At 51.2% G+C, this 19,454-nt stretch overlaps 1 protein-coding gene across 4 annotated transcripts in view; it reads right to left on the reverse strand.

Annotated features, from left to right (window-relative positions):
- Positions 1-11,188: 11,188 nt before the first annotated feature.
- The window catches only part of LOC130538624 (partitioning defective 3 homolog), a 104,997-nt gene continuing 96,731 nt past the window's right edge, over positions 11,189-19,454 (reverse strand). For all 4 annotated transcript variants that reach the window (XM_057056422.1, XM_057056420.1, XM_057056419.1 and 1 more), the window contains 3 exons: positions 18,880-19,003; positions 15,891-16,033; positions 11,189-13,863 (listed from right to left, as the gene is read on the reverse strand). In XM_057056422.1, coding sequence (XP_056912402.1) covers positions 13,473-13,863; positions 15,891-16,033; positions 18,880-19,003 — 658 coding nt within the window. In that variant the 3' untranslated portion in view covers positions 11,189-13,472. The remainder of the gene's footprint in view (positions 13,864-15,890; positions 16,034-18,879; positions 19,004-19,454) is intronic.

The following is a 19,454-nucleotide window of genomic DNA, read 5'->3' on the forward strand; positions in this document are numbered from 1 at the left end:
TCGCCTTCATTCCGCAGGGAAGCAGAGATGTCAGACATTCACAGCCTTCCTGTCGGGAATATTCCAAATAAAGCAACGTTATAGCGACACGTGACAATAAAACCAGTCAAAACAAATAACTACATCCTGTGAGGACCGATGAGGGATTTTCTCGTTGCCTTCTGAATTAGGCCGCTCTCTGACCTTGAAACAACAGCTGCTCGTTTTAGTCGTCGCTATAAACTCGGAAGGCATTAGCATAAACCGCCGCTGCGCGCTGACGGAGGCGAGCGTCTGAAAACGAAGCAACCTGTTTCAATGAATATCACAGCCGCGCTGATTGAATTGGCACACGTGCTGTTAAAGCAGCAAATGTCATGTGCCTGCCGCCCTGTTGATTGCACAGCAGGGCATCATGGGTAATAACACCCTGCGGACACACCGGGTCTGGTTGTTCATCAGCCAGTCAGCTCCGGATTTTTTGTGTTGCTTCCATTTTGCAGGGTAAAAAAGTGTTTTTTTGAGTCTGTCTGGCTTCATGTGTTGCCATGGAAACCATCAACAGTTAGCGGAAACTGACGGACGCACCACAGCGGCCGATCCATTCGCCTCCTCAGGTGCTTCAGCCCGAACGAGCTCCACTTTTCCAGGCTCCCTCTATTCATCCAGACAGTCCAGTTTGACACGTTGCCTCCATTTTGGCTCGCCACCTCGCTAATCTCGCCAAAAACAAGTGAGAAAAGCCCTCGGCTTCATGCGGGGAGATTAAAAAAGCAGCTTGTCTTCCCGACTGTTCATGCGAGTTCTCATGCAACAATTTTTAAAAAAAGTCTTTTGTTTACAGAAGCAGAATTGTACCAAATTCAGCGCGTATCATCAGAAGATCCCGATCAGAAGGAGAAGCGCTCGAGTACGGAAAGTCTGAGCGTCTCTTATGCTAATTCAAACAGGTTTATCTCTTTGATACGCAAACACACCAGAACAAAGCAGAACTCACTTGTACAAAATTGGATATTCTGATAAGATCGAGCTTGTGAGCGCGCAGACGAGCACGTGTGATATGTACGAGTAAGCCTGGGAATCTGCATTAACCAGTGCATCTGATCACCGTGTGCTGGGATCAGGAAGAAGACTTCAGGTCCTGAGAGAACACAGGTAGAAAAAAACCTAAAAGAAACAGCAGCAGCAGCTGTAATTGAAGCTATGCTGAAGCAAAAGAAGAGAAAAGCTAGCTTAATTAAGTTTTTCATCACTTGGGTCAAGGTTTACAATAAAGCTAGAAATGCTAACTACCTGTAATATTCAGCAGGCTCTGACATGATGCTACTGAATGAGCTCATACGGGGGTGTAAAGGACAACGTTAGCGCCTCCACAGGATAACTGACACTACCCCTCAGTCTCCTGTCTGCTTACAGAGCCAGAACATGAAAAACTGTCGACAAAAACACGGAGTCTGTCTGTCTGGAATAAACAATACGCTCAGTGGAATTCCAAAAATTCTCCAGGGAAAAAGCTACGCCCCGAACCTGCACCAGCCTTCCTATGCAAATAATGAGGGGTTGAAGTGTGATCAACAGTTGCCACGGTAACAGGCGTCTGTACGCATGTGTGATCTGAAAGTAAATTTAATCAAGGTGGGGAAAATTGCCAGGCTTTTACATCACGGAGCAGGCGGCTGCGCTGGGAACGGAGCCTCTTCACAGCTTTTACATTCATCTGTGTAGAATTTTCCTGTCTGTAATAAACAGTCACGGCTTCAATTTTTGGTCTTTTTTGCTGTTTCAGAGTTAAAACAGCACTTCTACAAATTCATTTTGAACCAACAAAGCAACATATGAAGGCCTGAAGCGACACGTTCAGGCAATTTCTGCTTATATTTTGACGTTAATAAAGAGGCGGGGCAGGGTGGGATGGGGCGGGGCAGGGTGGGATGGGGCGGGGCAGGGTGCGGCAGGGGCGGGGCCACCAGCTGGCTCTATTACATTGGTGAAAAAGTTTAAAGTGGGTTTCTGCTGCTGAAGAATGCTCCCAACCCTGCGCACTGATTGCCAAATGGATTTTCCTCTTTTTGCCCGGGCAGCAACCGAGCCAGAACATTCTGAAATTAATCTTTCTGACTGTGAGAGCTGCGCGACACAGCGCATGTACATAGGGGAGGAAAGAGAAATTACCCAGAGATCAGAGAGGACAGAGAATGAGAGCAGAATTAACCAGCTTAGATCATTCTGTTTGGGAGGCGTTAGCATGTCGCAGAACGCCATCGCTAATAGTGCCACTGCGCTCAGATGGCGTGCTGTTGGTTTCAAGAATGCTTGCGAACCACAAACGAAGCTGTTCCGACTGGACCTGCGGCTCTTCCAGCTGCCTGTAGCTGCTCTCTGCTCAGCCTTCAGCTTCAGCCCGGTCACTTTCTGACAGGACATAAAACTCACAGCGCCGTGATTAAATGGGCTCTGTTAAATTTGATTGAACGACGCTTTCTGGAAAATTAATTTGAAGCCGTGGAAGAAAACAAACCTTTGCCAAACAAATTAAAGCTTGATGGAGGACAGGAAGAGGAACGAGCCGGCTGAGCGGCAGAGAATGATTCCAGCTCGCCGGCGACAGCTTCAAGGTGTTCCTCGAACACAGCGCTCCCATAATCAGGACGCCGTTTGACCCCCAAACATGAGCCTTGAGGGAGGGGGGTCAAACCGAGACCGTGAGAGATTTTCTCGGAGAACAAGAAGCAAAGGAACGTGCAGCCGTGATTCTCCCCGAGAGCTGCTGGAGCCCTCCAACGTTTGCAGCATGATCACAGATCATTTTCCACTGCAGCCGCGGTTTCCCTCACAAAGTAGCGCCATTAATCACCAGAAGTACCGCGGCCTGACAGGAAAGTCCTCCAATTTACCCTCAAGGGAAAAAGAAGAAGTTTGCCCAAATGAAAAAAAAAAAAAATTTGGAAGAGAATTCAAAAGGAAAATTGCAAAAAATTCTGCAGATCCAAACCGCAGCGAGCTTCGGCAGAAACGACGAGGTCGCGCACGTAACTTCCCAAAAAAGACCAGAAACAGTCCAGCTTCCACAAATTCGGACGTGCGTCAGTGATTTATAATGTAAATTCCGGAATTCTCACGATGATCCACGTTAACATTCAGCTGAAAAACAAGTCTGAATGTCTGAAAGTGAGAAACTCGATGATCTGAGCAGCTTCTCACAGTCATTTATGGAGCTCCTCCAAACAGCTCCGTTTTTTTATCATAACGTTGGCGTCACGCACCCCTGAAACCTTCCCTGATTCCCACCCTGATTCCTTCCCTGATTCCCACCCTGATTCCCACCCTGAAACCCTCCCTGATTTCCTCCCTGATTCCCACCCTGATTCCCTCCCTGATTTCCTCCCTGATTCCCACCCTGATTCCCTCCCTGATTTCCTCCCTGATTCCCACCCTGATTCCCACCCTGATTTCCTCCCCGATTCCCTCCCTAATTCCCACCCTGATTCCCACCCTGATTCCCTCCCTGATTCCCTCCCTGATTCCCACCCTGAGTCCCTCCCTGATTCCCACCCTGATTCCCTCCCTGATTCCCTCCCTGATTCCCACCCTGATTCCCACCCTGAAACCCTCCCTGAGTCCCTCCCTGATTCCCACCCTGATTCCCACCACGGCCATGGAAGCTCGGCCCTGATGACGGAACGTTCTAGCGTAGAACTCCTGAGGGCAGCCGCCACCAGAGGTTCTGTGGTTCTGGTCTGGCAGAGTTCTCCTCGGAGAGACGAGAGCAGACAGGAAGTGGTCGGGAGATGAGAACAACAGCCAAGGTTTAGCGGAAGCGTCACGGCAGGAAAGAAAAAGGTTTTTTTAGGAAGTTTCGTCTCATCCAAACTCAATGACTCGCTTCCACTTTATCACCGTCTTCCTTTTCGTTTTCCCAGGCTGGAAAACGAGCCTGTGGAACATTGATATCCCTCCCTCTCTGAGCTGAGGAATGGCCGCCGCTGATGACGGCAATTAATGGCGTCCAGGAGGAGCCGGCGATGCGGCGCCTTCATCTATTTTCTGTCGCCGCGGCTTCATTGAATCTGTCGGTCTGCCTGCGAGCTGCTGTGGTCGTTCCGGACAGGAGAGGCGAGCGCTCACACACCTGAACGCACGTGGAGAGACGGCGTGGAGAGAGAGCAGGACACAGGTGCACCACATGCGGCCTTCATCACGCCCCCAGAGGGGTGTTATCGCGTCTGCGTTTACATCCCTGACAACATTAACGTCCTCAGATTGTCTCAGCAGAACACACAAACAGGGCTCCTCCGTCTGCCGGCGCTCAGGCACCCGGACGCCGCGCGGGTTAATGACTTCCTGCCGCCGCTGGACGGGGAGATAAACGCTGCTGTGGATTATATAGTTTAGGGGAGTCGCTGCTGTCCTGGTTGCCATAGAGAACCTCTGATGTCATTAATCAGAAAGGCTGTGGAAACCCACTTTCACTGGGTGTGTGTGTGTGTGTGTGTGTGTGTGTGTGTGTGTGTGTTGTGTGTGTGTGTGTGTGTGTGTGTGTGTGTGTTCTGATGAGACTCACGCATGAGAACAGATTCACTCACCGTCACCCAGAATGCCGCAGCCTGACGCAAACACGCCGACTCAGACAGGAAGTGCCGTTACGGCGAGCGCCATTGTTGCTTAAACAGAAGAGTGGCCTTCAGAACACAGAGGCTGTAAACAAAGGCAGAGCACACACACACACACACACACACACACACACACACACACACACACACACACACTGCAGTATTCATTACTCTGCCACATTAAAAGACAGCACAATGGAACATAAATGACTCTGCGCTCCAACAGCTTAATTGCTAATCTCTTCTTTTAGGCTAGTGTTTATTTCATTATCCTCGTTTGTGACGATGCTATCTCCCCGCTAATTAACTTGTTTGGATTAAATGTCCACCCGTTCCCGCCGAGCAAGAAGCAAACAAATGCCGGACCGCCGCGAAGGCTCCTGCAGGGAAAAGCAGCCAAGCCTCTTTCCACGTTTAGTGTCCCTGTAACGACCTTCGTTATTTAATTATTTAACCTTTGTTAAGCTTTAACATTTAACAGGTGACGCTGTCCAACACCTGCCCACATGTTTCTCCTGTCATAGACGCAACCAACACGATAAATGAGCCGCTCTAACCCCGCTGAAGGGATAAAAACCCCAGTTTTAAGATTCCAGGATTTTTGAGTGTCAGGAATAATCCCTCAAGGTCATTAACGATGTGGTGATGATGCGTGAAGAGGGTCCAGAAAGGTTCCTCCGTGTTTGAGGATTCATGTTGTAGAAGGCGAACGGAGATAAAGAGGCAACAAAAGGCCCCAATGAGAAAAAGAGAAGGTGCGATTAAAGAGGGAAAGTGCAGCTTCTGAGCGACTGAACGCCGTATCTGGAGGCGTGTGCAGCCAGCTGTACGCCGGGACGCCAGCCCATTTAAATTCCGGACGACGGCGCGGCTCCTTAAATCCTTCAGAGATGAATGGTTCCAGGCCGCCGAGTGACTGAGAGGAAAACTGCAGCGTCCCTCAAATCACTGCGAGAAGCCGCGATGTTGACATGGCAACGCTGGTGCCCGTTCACCGCTCGTGATGTTTCCATCGATGAGCTCAGACCTCGAGGCTGTTCATGGGGACACAGACGGATCGACGTAAACCCAGCGGACGGGTGTCCCACGCTGCTCCGGCGCCGGCGCCGGTGACAGCGGGTGAGATCAGACGTGCGCCCGTAAAAAAAACAGCATCTTTATCATATTAGAAACGTCACAGGAGGTGAAGATCTGGGATCCCGATGAGGCTCCAGTGGTTCCGTCACGTCAGCATCTCCTCCATCAGCACTCGGTCGCTAACGCTCAAGGGCAGCCTCCAACGGGCCGTGATGGATGAGCTGGAGACGCAGGAGGGACGATGAACTCCAATCAGAGGCCTCCTCTGGGACTGTTATCAATGGGGCACTTCCTGGAACATCTGCTGCCAGGTTATCCATCATCAGGTGACCAGGGAAGCGACAGCCTCAGTCACCAGGACCGTGTCAGCGGGCGGCTCCTTCTGAGGTTTTCATCGCCGCATTTTGTCATTACACGATCAAAGCGATAGCGGACGGCGTCGGCGCGCTCGCACAAGGACATCGGTCGGGGCTCGTAATAAATCAGCGATGATTCCCTCCGATTGTGGGAGCAGGCCTCGGGAATGTGGTTCACCCGGGGTTATCTGATGCGCGAGGAGCACCGGGGGCGCTCCCGAAGCAGGCGTGTTGCCCCAGATGAAAATTCAATCCCAAATGTGAAATATGAACCTGGAGAAATGCCGCCTCGCCTCTAAGGTGACAGGGAAATCCTGCGGAAGAATCCCACAAATCAATGGAATATCGATGTTTTGCGGGGTTCTTCCAGACATTCCGGTTGAGGAATTCCCCCTGACCGCAGATAAAGTTGTCACCAATGTAACTAATGAGCTACCAAGGTCAAGTCCGAGTCTGCTGGTGGAGGTTTGAAGCCTGTTTACCCTCCTGCCTCACCTGACCCCCCACCTCAAACAAAGGAAATACCTGAGCAAGAAAAACGCATCCGATTCTGTTGCATCCTCATTTTAAGGGTGTTTGGGGACATTTTGAGCACGTCAGTGCTGATGGAGGTTTTAGAAAGAGCAGAATCGTCACAGTGATCAGTGGTGACAGTTAGATGATGCTTTAGAAGCTTTGGGATGCCTTCATAAAACATGCTAGCTTAGCTGCTAGTCAGAGATGTGAAACGATGGTTAAGGACAAGCAGCTGGAACCAGATTTCAGGGAAAAATAACTTTTAATGACCGGAGATTTCTCATATCCAAACACATCCTTTTATTCTCCGTGCAGAAAAAGAAACAGCTGCATCCATTTAAACTTTTAACACATTTGGAATGAAAAACGTGTCGTCTCACAGGGACACGAGGGGCGACGAGTCAGGAGGCTCAGAAATGCCGAAAATGAAAAGTCAACGGGGATTTCAGAGGATTTGCAGCATCTGGCTCAAGGTTTGCTGCAAGAGTGTGTGTGTGTGTGTGTGTGTGTGTGTGTGTGTGTGTGTGTGTGTGTGTGTGTGTGTGTGTGTTTGTGTGTGTAGTGAGCATTCAGTCTTGACCTTGCCATGCTGAATCCCATTTCCCTTTGGCTGTTGCCCAGCAACATCACCTTGACAGTAAGAAAGGTTGTAGTGAGGAAACAGACGGATAAAAACAGACGGATAAAAACAGCCGGCCTGTCTCCAACTTTGGTGCTTTGATGTCACAGTTTTCTTCAAAGCTGAATCCGCCACCTGCTGATCAACGTTAATGGCTGTAGATTCTTTTGGGCCGCGGTGGAACCAGTGGAATAGGACAGAAGTTATAGATCTGACTTTAATCTGACCTTTGGGAATCTTCTTTCAACTTTGACCCCAGTGAGGCAGTTTGAGAAGATCAAAGCCATCCTTCAACCCCCCCCCCCCCCACACACACACACACACATATAAATGATATAATATCTGTGAGGCTACAGCCGACCCCTGAGGGTCATTTCACCCCAGAGCCCAACGAGGCGCCATCAGAGGAAGGAAGTGGTCGAGAGGGGACGGGAGGATGGAGAACGTCGGTCTGATGGATCCACAAAGGTCATGAAACGCTTCAGCTCTAAATCATTTTAGTTCCTACTCAAACTCGACATCAATGTGAACAGATGACCAAGCAGAGGGATCTTTGGGTGTTTCAGACCTGACAAGTAATGCTAGCAGCTAACAGCTAACGTTTAGGAAGTCACACTGTGAAAAATACCGGGGGGGATTTTTCTCTCTTACTAACAACGTAGTAACGACTGAACTGGAGGTTGAACGAGACACAAAAATCAATGGTATCAGCAGATTGGAGCGACCAGAGCAGATGTTAGCAAAGGTCAAATGTGAAAGCAGCCAAACATGAGGGAGACATGAACACAGCAGGATCAGAAGCTTTGTGTCGTTAAAGAGCTTCCAGAAAGGTCAGCGCGGACCGTTGAGTCCCGGGCCGAGTCCAGGAAGAGGAAAACCGCATCTCAGTAGCAGACAGGAAGTTACAGCTGCCAATAAATAACCCAATTATAGAAAGAATGACAGAGGATCGAGCTGCAGATGGTAATTAAAACGGATCCAATTAAATGCAAAAAATATCCGGTCAGATTCACAGAAACCACCACGTGAGATCAAAGCAAAGATCAAAACAAGAGGAATTCCCATCATCCCTCGCAGCTTCAGCCTTGATGGATTTAAACAGAACCTCAGCAACTTTGGTCACATTTCTGTCAGATTTCAGTCACATGATCATTTCAGGTAGTCGAACGCGGTAAAAAAAAAGCTCAGAAAGTCGGAGTGGAGCAGAGACCAACCTCCATCCCAGATGTTGGGCAACGTGGCGGCGATACACTTCAGTTAGGGTCGGACATGCAGGATCTTCTTCACGGAGGTTTGTGGTTCTGCACCTTTAATGGGCCTCGGAGGAGGATTCTGGGTAAACAGGCCTTGGCCTCGGGTCACCGTCTCCATGGTTTTTCCATTTGCAGCCGCGTCTCCTGTCTTGGTTTTCCGTTACGAGAGAAGAGAATTTCATGAGGAAGGAAGAGGAAGAAAGAGGAAGAAAGAGGAAGAAGAGGAAGAAAGAGAAGAAAGAGGAAGAAAGAGGAAGAAAGAGGAAGAAAGAGGAAGAGAGAGGCCACCAGGCAGGTGAGAGAGGTTAGACCAGCAACGCTGAAGACAAACCGGTTTGAGGGGAAAGGTCAGAGGTCAGAGGTCAGGAGCGTCAGGTGACTCCAACACGCATCTCAAACAGGAACAAGCTGAGTTTTCCCCAACTGTTGCTGAGCGGCGCCGTTGCCATCGGCGACTGTGATGAATAAGCTTTATTAAAGAGGCGACGCGGGCCGGGCGGCGCCATTAATCTCCATCCAGAGTGGCACCGCCGCACCACTCGGTGCCAGTCCAGCCTCTGTACGTCCATACGTCACTGTCAAACACAGAACCGAGCCGGTCTCACAGGTTCTGACCCAAACCAGATCAGCTGGAGGCTCAGGTGATCAGACTGGTTAACATCAGGTGAGTGATGGGATGATGACACCTAGGTCAACTAGTTCTGACCCAACAGTGGCTCTGAGGGATCGCGGACTCTGACGGTCCGGTCCCCCGGAGGTTCTGGAGCTGAGAAACCTGTCACACATGTAGCCTGGCGTCCATCACGTGCTCTTTGACCTAGAGGTCAAAGGTGAAGGACAGAAACGCTAAAAATGGAATCAGTTGCCTAAACAGAGTCGGGCTGAACGTCGCTCCTGTTGGAAAACCGTCCAGCTGGATCGGATCAGAGGGCCGGAGTGTTGGAGCTAATCTGGTGAACAAACAGTTGGTATGAACACCATCATTATTTTCAGAGGGTGGCGCCTGGATCCGCAGGTGCTGGAACATCTGGATCCAGCGCTGCAGCTTCTCCTCCAATAAAACTGCCCCCCGCGGCTCCCTGAACTCGCCGCCTCCGTTTTTCCATATTTTACCGCCTGTTTACTGGTCCCAGTTAAAAAAAACGGAGAGATTTAGGGCAGGAAACAGGAGGGGCCAGATTATAACCTCCAGCAGGACCAGGAGACGGGGCTGTCGGGGCTCCAGATGATCCGGACGGGAATGAAGGCGGGAGGCGGCGCTGCGACGTTCACCACCACAGAACTCCGTAAAATCCAGGAAAATAATCCGTTGGCCTCCTTTTACTGGACCAAGGACCGGACACGGTGCTGATCGGAGCCTCCCTCCCATCACAACCACAGATGACGGGAATACCGGTCGGTCGTATTCCCCGTCAGGAAGCTCTGGTCCTCCCGGAGCCTCACTAAGGAGCTGCCAGCATCAGACGGCTCAGTGTCCAGATCCAGGAAGAGGGTTTCATGGCTAAGTGGGGATCAGTCGGCATCATTCGGGATTTGACCGACACAATCCCGTCAGAGGTGAAGCTGGGATGGAAACGGCTCTGAGGTCCACTCAGACGCTTCACCACGTGCGAGTCTCCTGGTCGTCCAGAGTTATTCCGATCTCGGTGCCTCTGCGAGGACGTTCTTTGAGGACGACGCGTTTCCATGGAAGCCACTTGTCCTCACAAGGCAGCAACACCAGAAAACACACACTCCTCAGATCATCGTGTGCGTTTGGTTTTAAAGCTCGTAAAACATTTCGGGTTTTTTTTTTGTTTGCAGATGTCCGACAAGTGGAGAGGAAGTCGGAAGCAGGGAGGGGTCCCGGCTTCCTTTGTCGGCCATCTTGATTTACGGCCTGGTGTCTGTCAGCGCGGTGGCAGCTTCCTCCCGGCGTTCCGGAGGGATGCAGTCGGGGCTGAACTCTTCATCCTCGGCGTGAACGATGGAGGCAGTAAAAACCGGAGCGGACACAGGTGTCGCCCCCTAAACAGGCGATTCTCAGACCCAACCGACGCCGCGCCAGCGTGATGATGAAGCATCGAGGCGGCGCTAACGATACACAGACGTTAGCTCACGTTAGCTAACACCTCCAGAAAACAGAACCCGGGTTGTCGTCTGTGTCCTCCGCTTTAATTAAAGGCAGTAACGTGGCTACGGACGACTTCATGGGTTCGTTTTTATTTACACATTAAATGCGGAAATTAGGCGCTGCACCACAGAACAGCCGTCCGATCTGAACGGCTGCTGCGGGTTTTTTTAAAAATTCAATTAATTCGAGTTCAATTAGAAAAATGAGAATGAGGGGAAAAAACGGCGCTATCAAACTTTCTAGCAAATGCAAATTAAAAAGAATTAATGAGTGAATAATTGAGCTGATGTGGAGGCCTGATTCGAATACTAATGAGACCCAAAGAGAAGAAGCCTCGTTTATTTAGCCCTTGATGCTAAAGCTACATGAGATTAATGTGATTTAAAATAGGACAATTCAGGTTCACGTCTGTGCTGTGTAGCGCCTGACCTTTGACCTTTAGGACCTCAGCTACAGCGAGCAGCTTTTCCTGATATTAAAACAGAAACAGGAAGTGCAGGAGCACCTGGGACCTGAGTAAACAGTTGTTTACACATCACAACACTTTTCCTGGAACGTTCTGTGAGCGGAGAAGTTCTGAGTGCGGTCAGCCGGCAGACCGGAGGGGGCGCCCGGATCACGGGAATGTAACCGAGGACCAATGAGAGAGCGGCGTTGAGACCAGGTTGGAACAACCTTCCACTTTATTTGAAGTCTGATATGTACAGGAAAAGTGTCCGAATACAGTTTTCATATATCATGTAAAAGTTTCATGGAAAAACTCAACAATTGCACATCAGCTTCCGTTTATACTGTAAAACACGTCACGGTAGAACCAAGGCAACGCCAAACGGGTACAAACACGCCCATAACTGCAGCGTTGGCTCGTTAAGAAAAAACCCAAAGGACCTGAAAACGACCTTTAAATGTGCGGAAATGTTCAAAAGCGTCTCCACATCGTCGGGTATTCCGACTTTTTCTTCAGGCACTTGGACATCAGACCCTGATACTCAAACTCCATCAGGTTTGTAGCACAGGTCACCTTTAATCCCTAAATGTGTTTGTGCTAGCAGCTCGGCCGCTAAAAACACGGCTAGCTCCAACGTTAGCATCCCATTCGGTTCCCTTCCCTCCACGCCTGAGCCGAAGGGTCAGTCCGCTTACGTAAGAGGAGCCTTGTGAACAAAACGGGTTTAAATACCAACAAAATCACGGAAAAGTCCAATTTTCCTTCATGAACCGGCAGACTCAACTTCACGGTGGGATCAAGGCAAGAGTTTGGTTCTATGCTACGAAAACCTCACATGACCAACAGTGTGTGTGTGTGTGTGTGTGTGTGTGTGTGTGTTTTACGCTGATTCAGGAAAATGTACCACAGAAAATCCTAAAACTTCTTATTGAGCCTCTCGGGGAAGATTTTGGAGGAAATGACCCATCAAACCCACCAAATTCGCTGGAAAATGATAGAATGTAGATTTCCTTAGCAACAATTAGCTTGTTAGGTCGCATCTGTCGCATTCGGAGCTAAAATATCAGCTGGGCCTCTTTGATCCGCTTGCAGGGGTGAAGCGGATCTGCTGGGACCCTCCTGACATCACCGACCCACCCAGGAGCCCCCTCCTGACCCACCCAGGAGCCCCCTCCTGACCCACCCAGCTGACGTCTGCTCTAGAACCCTCCTCCACACAGATAGCTTCTCCTGGCGGAACGTCTGAATATGTCAGGAATCTTCACGCGCCGCTAACTTTGATGGATGCAAACTTTCTTCCTCCGAGGGAAGAAGCCGCTTCGCCGACTGTGGAATGACAGCTTAAAAACATGAAAATACGGAGCGCCATTACGGCAAACTGGGCAATTAAGTCTTCAGGACAATTCTGGCTTTTGTGAAAAATGAAAGAAAAGCTGCGGTTAGCGTCGCAACGGGAGGCTCATTGTGTCGCTCCCCATCGTTTATCCCACTCGTTTATCTGCTTTTCATCCCTCCCTTTATGTCAGGAGCCGGGCCCTCTGGTGGCGCCGTTCTTTGGCTCTGGTGGGCAGCAGGTGGCTCGTGATGAAAAATTCAGTGCAGAGAACGACTCTGGAGACGAGGAGGAGGAGGAGGAAGAGGAGGAGGAAGGGGGGGGGGGGGGTGGTAGCAGGAGAAGAGTCAAAGAGGAAGGTGGGGAGCCGAGCGAGGCGGGAAGGGAACAAAAGTGACAAACGGAGCGAACGGTGGAGGGATGGAAGCCAGAGCGGAGACAGACAGGCAGGCGGACCTGGGACTCAAGCCCAGAACAGTGAGGGGGGGGCAGGCAGAGGATCAGAGCTGTCTCCCCTCTCTGCCTGGGTCTTCTCCACGGAGATGGAACACAACATGAATCATTTATGAGGGGGCCTTTTTTATTAGTTACACACACGCACACACGCACACACACACACACACACACCACACACACACACACACACACACACACACACTCTGTGCCCTGCTTCTTTCATATACTTCCCCTTGTTTTATCTGCACTGGGGAAGAACTCGAGCTCGACGGCTGAGGAGAAAACACTCAAAACGAGGAAAACAGGAAGCCCGACGAGGCGCTGACGGGCCGACGGGGGTCGGACACGGTGTTTAGTGAAGCGGTGACGGGCGGTGAAGAGTCACCTCTGCGGAGACGCCGCACCCTCTGCGGGAGGCGGAGTCACGTGCGCTCCCGTCCTTCCTCGCGGGCAGTGAGCGACGCCCACGCGCCCGCCTGTCTGCCCGTTTGATTGTCAGAACGCGGCGCTGCCAGACCCGGTTGGATCACGGCACCGCGGGGCGTGTTTGGTGTGTGCAGAGAAGGCGGCCGGCGTCCGGAGGAGGGTGCGGGTCGCCGGCGCGGCGAGGACAAACGCCCGCACACCGAGTTCACCTCCAACATCAGCACTAATCTACAGACCCGAAGCTTCTCAGGAGGTTCTGTCTCTGTTCGGTTCTCCTCGGCCCGGCTCAGGAGTAAAACAGTCTTCCTTTCTCGGAACCCAGCCGATTCAGTCTCGCCAGCTGCGAGGGCGACGGCGGCACGTCGTGGCGATACGGACCCTTCGGGGACGCCGGGTCCTTCAGGCTGGCGTAGCCGTCGTAGCTGCTGGTGGTGCCGCCCTCCTGCATCAGCTTCCCTTTGGCCTCCTGCTCCTGCCGCCGCTGCTCCTGCCGCAGGAGCTCCTGGGCCTCCAGGAGGACTCGGGCGTTGACGCCGCCGCCGCCAGCATAGCCATTCCTGGAACCCTGGTAACTGGAGTACCTGGGGTTGTCCTTCGCCGTCTGGAAGCCTTCGCCGGGGGGGTAGGCCTTGTCCCAGGCGTCCTGGGAGACGGAGCTGGGGTTCTTCCTGGGCTGCCTGCAGTGGAGACACCAGAGAACGTGAGGGGATGTGGAATTCCTGGGAATATCAAACTACCCTGCACCCATCAGGGCCCGTTTCCGAGACAGAAACACCCGCCGGAGCTGACAGACAGAGCAGAACCAGGCGACTGCCTTCCCTCTGACAGCAGAATCTGGACGGCCCAGTTAGCGCTCTGCCCTGACAGATGTGTGACATCGCTCCTGGTTCCGCCTGGCTGAGCTCTTTGGAGTAGACGTGGAGTTCCTACCAAAAACCGAGGAATCCCACCGTTCCCGTGTTTGGAATATAAAGGAAAACTGGGGGGAAAAAGCCTTAATGAGAATAGAAAACCTTTGTTTTTATTCAGCCGGAGTCGGATGCTAATAAGATGAGATAGAAGAGTCTCGCCAGGGTTTATGCTGCCGCACGCTTGAGCGGTTCCAATTTCAGGGACAGACATTCCCGACATCTGATTTTAAATGTTGACAAAGAGGCCAGCCCCCCCCCCCCCCTCCCCCATCTACATGTGTGGTCAGTAAGAGCCATGCTGGCGCTTCCTCCCTGACAGACGGCGGGACTGACAGGCGTGTGGCGAGCTAACCGGCTAACGTGGTCGTCGCATGTAACGGATCAACCGGCAAAACGTCCGACGCTAATAAGCCGACAGGCGGCTCATCAACGCCCGTCGCATCACAGTCGGACATTTTCAATAAATCAATTCCCTTCACGTGCGTCTGCTGCGCTCGTCCAATTAAACGTCCAACTGCAGCGGCGGCGCCGCCTCACTGCCTGTCTGACTCCAGACCCCTTCGTCTTCTTCTTCTTCTCTTTATTTGAACGTTTTCGGATGTGTTCTATAACAGAAACATGGTTGTTTTGTCGTGTCCGACGGGCCAATCGCACTTCCCGTTTATTTTCCCTTCTTGTTCAGGGAAAGAGGTCGACCTTCAGGTGACCTTCAGCGAAAGTGAAACAACTCTTGCTCGCATTGCCGGAACAGAGGCCCAAAAGGCTCTTTGACCTCTGGAGCCGACTCCGGTTCAGCCCGAAACTCTGGCGTGTTCTAAGCCAAACAATAGCCGGCGTTCTCCGGACACTTTAGCCGGGTTTATCTGGACAAAACAGTTTTTAACGGAATTAGCGGGAGCGCGACCACGGGATGTTTCCTCTGACCGCCGGAGCGAGATGCTCATTAATCTTTCAGCTAAAACCGCCTGCAATATTTATTAAGGAAGGATTTATGTCGATAACAGCGGATTAGCGCAGGGTGAAGTCGGGGAGATAATGTATTTAAGGTTGCGTGTGTGCGTTAGCGCATGCTGACGGCGGCGGCCGACGTGCGTTTGAGTTCTGGCGAGTAATTACAAACTTTGAAAAGCATCACAAAGAGTTTGCGTCAGTTCTGTTTACAGTTAAAAACCACCGACGCTTTTGGCAGCGTCGTTTTCAGGTCGTCTAATTAGCCGCGTTAGCGCCGCTGTCGCTACGCGGTCCTCCATGACTCTCACTGGCGTCATGTAGCTAACAGCGAGCTAACGGTTGCTAAAGGGTTTTGGGAATGCACCAGATTTTTGCACCAAATGTTGAAAACATAAAAAAATAAATAAGTAAAAAAAACAAAACGTCCAGGCAGAAACTCGACGTTAAAACAGCAACTCTGACGGTTTAAATTCAATAAAAATGCAGACTTAGAAAATGAAGAAAAATGTCCAGTTAATTTCATTAATTCACTTCCTGAACCGATCAGTCTCGCACACTCACACACACACAGACACACACACTTCCTGGAACAACAGGCCACCATATCACACAGATCAAAGGGAATCACATTACAGAACAGTAAAAGCAAACATGTCCGCTGTGTGTGTGTGTGTGTGAGATCATTACTGTCACAACACCATTAGAACAAATGTGACACAATCACACAACATATTTAATTATAGATCTGTAACACACATTAGTTCTTCTATCTTTGAGAGGACTTCCACTGACATCAGCTCCTAACCCCGCCCCTGCCCTCAAACCCCACCCCCCCGCCTCACCGTGGCAACGAGCTGTACTGTCGCTGGGCCTGGGCGAACGACTCTCTCTCCTCCTGTCTCTGCCGCTGCATCTGAACCTCCACGGACACGGAGTGGCGACCCGGTGGGCCGTACCCGCCGGGGTCGGTGCCGCCGGCGTTCGACTGGAGACGGGAAGAAGGTGGATCAGATTCCTCGTCTGTTGATCAGTGATCGTCTGTGATCGGTGTCGCTACCTCCAGCTTCCATTTGATCAAGTGTTTCTAATCTGGTTACATTTGCTATTCATTAATCCGATTATGGGATGTAGGTTCAACAACAAAGTCAAATTAAATGAGGAACGCTGCTGTTATAATCAGGAAAACCTCATTAAATGCTAATTTTTGCTGATTTATACTGTTTATACAAAGTTGTGGAGATTGATTATTGTGATTTTTAAGACAGATTTTTGTGGTTTGAAGCAAAAAGGGGTTTAATTCAAACTCTGGACCTCTAAATTAACACCAAAACACAAACGACGTCCTGCTGTCGATAGACAGCTAATAAGCGCCACCCACCCGGCTCAGAAGCCCCGCCCCCGTCCAGGTAACAACCGGTCAGTCACTTACCTGCTGGCTGCCTGAGCTGGTCGCTCCTCAGGTCCACATGAGGGTGAGACGGACGGACAGACAGACAGGCAGACAGACAGACGTGGGTGGGGGTCATGCTGGGGTCTCAGAGGTGCAATGAAGAATGTTAGTGATGTTAATGACGGTGTCATGTGACCCCCCCCCATTAAAAACAGCACAAAAAAACCAAATCAATAATTCCTTCAAATGGAGAGATCAATATTTACGGCGCGTTACCATGGCAACAGCACTCTGCCGCGAACACATTTATGACCCGTTTGGAAAATATGAAAATACATATGAATTAATCACTAAAACGATGTGGAGCAGCTTCACGGTTGCTAATTTTTCTCTTTATTTTAGCGACGCGGCTTCAACGTCGTTCAGACGAGCTTTTCCTTCGCACGTTCCCAGTCTCACATCAGGATTTTTATATCCTGGACTCAAATTTGTGGGGGGGGGGTTTTGGCAGAGATGTAGAAAAGGAGAGTCGGGGGCCTCCGACCTCGGCCCCTGCGATGGTCGTTAGCGGCGTGGATCAGTCATAACACGCCATCGCATCACTTTTATGGCTGTGCAGCCAACTGCAGCAGCCATCTGAGGAGTCCATAAAGCCATTAGGAGCGCCGGGAAAGCCATCCCCTCCCAACCAAATGAGGCCGGGACCGTCAGCTGGCACCGGCTCGCCGGCCGGGGGGGCGATAACGACTCGCTGGCAGACGAGTGTGAAGGCGGGACGAGCGGTCGGTGCGTTAAAAATCACACTCGTACCGCTGACACGCTGGGTTGGGAACGTCGGGAACGTTTCTGCTGAACCCCTCCCCCCCTCCCAGAGAGGGAGCAAGCGCCGCTTTTCCATGGCGGCATAAATGAGCTACCAGGAGAGCCGGCATCAGTCACTCTGATGGAATTAGACCACGTTACCCACAAGCCACCTCTGCTCTTCAGCCCACGATGGAAAAGAAGACGGAGGGTTCAAACTTCGCCCGCAGCTTTGATGTTCAAACCAAAGCCCAAAGGAAAAGACGTCACGTGATCCCAACATGACGTCTGAGGCGTTTGAGGGGGCGCTCTGCTCCGAGTTTTGGCTAAATTTGGATAAATCTGACTCTTCCCGTGAGGAGATCGACCAACCAGAAGAGGTCCGACACTTATCGGACGAGGGTGAGCGCCCCCTGGTGGTCACGTGGGTGTAAACGCGAACTCGTCAAACCCATCATTTTCCAGCCAAATTCCGAGCGGTGGGAAGGAGAGAAGAGAGGCCGGTTCAGTTCATGAGCTCTCACTTTATCGGTTCAGAAAATCACAAATTCTTCATACAGACGTACAAAAACACGCGTGTGCAAAATATCCTGGTGAAGGTTTGATACTCATCCGCCGTCCGGGGCGCCGCTTCCAACGCCGGACGCCTGGTTTGGGACGGTTCTGGTGACGTGTTCTGATGTGCGTTAGAGGAGGTCGTGTGAGAAGGTGAAAGTTTTAAAAGAGTTTCGTCACCAAACCAGACGGAAAATGTTGGAAATGACGCCGCAGACGACAAACACACAATACACAGATGCAACAGAAAAACACGGAGTAAAAAGGTTTAAAATCCGACACAGACGACTGTTGGTGTTAGCATGATCCGTTATTCATTAAAAAAACAAAAAACGTGCACTTTGGTTCGGGTGCACGGAAGCGCGGAGATAAATACTAAAAATATGACAAGTGATTTCATCACCCCCAAAAATTTGAAGGGTGGAATTTGTTCGCTTCTTATTGCTTCGTGTTGCTTCACAACGCACCAATTAGCATGTTCCGCTAGCGTAGCTTCGAGTTTAATAAATGTCAGTTCAAATGTTTACATCACCACCGAACACTGTGGGAAAAAAAAAGAAAAAAAAAAAGGCACAAACGAGGGCCCCGGAGACAGAAACGCAGTCAGGAAGTCCATGATGGTGGTGGTGGGGTGGGGGGGCGGGTCCAGACGGGTGATTGACAGAAATGAAGACAATGAATGAGGATGGAGGATGTGGGAGTGACAGATGGTGTGTGTGTGGGGGGGGTGGTTAGTGATGGTTGTCAGGAGGTGTGCAAACTCCTGCATGCAGGTGACGGGTCACTGGAGGGAGGGGAGGGTGTTAGCATTAGCATAATTAATCAGGGAGGCCCATTAGGGTTAATGGACATCGTACGGTGTGTGTGTGTGGGGGGGTGGCAGCATCGTCAGTCTCGTGGATGGTTGCAGGAGTGGGTTAGTGATGGTTAGCACCATATTCCAGTTAGCCGCAGGAAAAGGTGGGTGCTAACACTGTTAGCATTCTTCTCAGGTTAGCATGTGACGCTAGGCGTTCAGAGTCCGGGTCAGGCAGGCGGTCGACTCCGTTGTGGAGCTACGGGCTCCGGCCATTTCAGACACTCACCCAGGGCTGCTCGAAGCTGTAGGTCCTCCTGCGGTCGTCCGGGTCGTCCGGGACGCCCTGGGCCTGCTGGAACTCCTGCCGCAGCCTCTGTATCCGGTCGTGGTTGCTCGGAGCTAGTCGGCTGCTGCAGACAGAGAGAAGATGATGGATGAGGAAGGTCCGGCTGACCCGATTCCACCGGCACGGGATGGAGGTCTGCTGGGTCCAGTAAGGAAAACAACCCAGATACCTTCAACCCAGATAACAGTCGGAGCTGGAGCACATGAGCCATCCCATCTATTATTCATGAGGAAGAACCAAAGTGGCGAGCAGAACCACGACACGACCCACAAACGCGGCTGGCGCCACGTCCTCACGCCGCCGCCCTGCAGGGCTCCGTGTTGAGGGGACAGATGTGTTAGCATTAGCATGCACGGCTCCGGTTCATCTCCCTCGCCGTCGCCTGAATCTGGATCAGAGCGGCGCGCGGACGGCCAGCACGTAACCATGACAACCCCGATGTAACAGCAGACCTAAAACGATGACAGATGGCGGCCACAGCCCGAGTATTGTTCCTCAAAAACAATACAAATTAG

Source organism: Takifugu flavidus, chromosome 15 (assembly GCF_003711565.1).
Source record: "Takifugu flavidus isolate HTHZ2018 chromosome 15, ASM371156v2, whole genome shotgun sequence".
NCBI classification, from domain to species: Eukaryota; Metazoa; Chordata; class Actinopteri; order Tetraodontiformes; family Tetraodontidae; genus Takifugu; species Takifugu flavidus.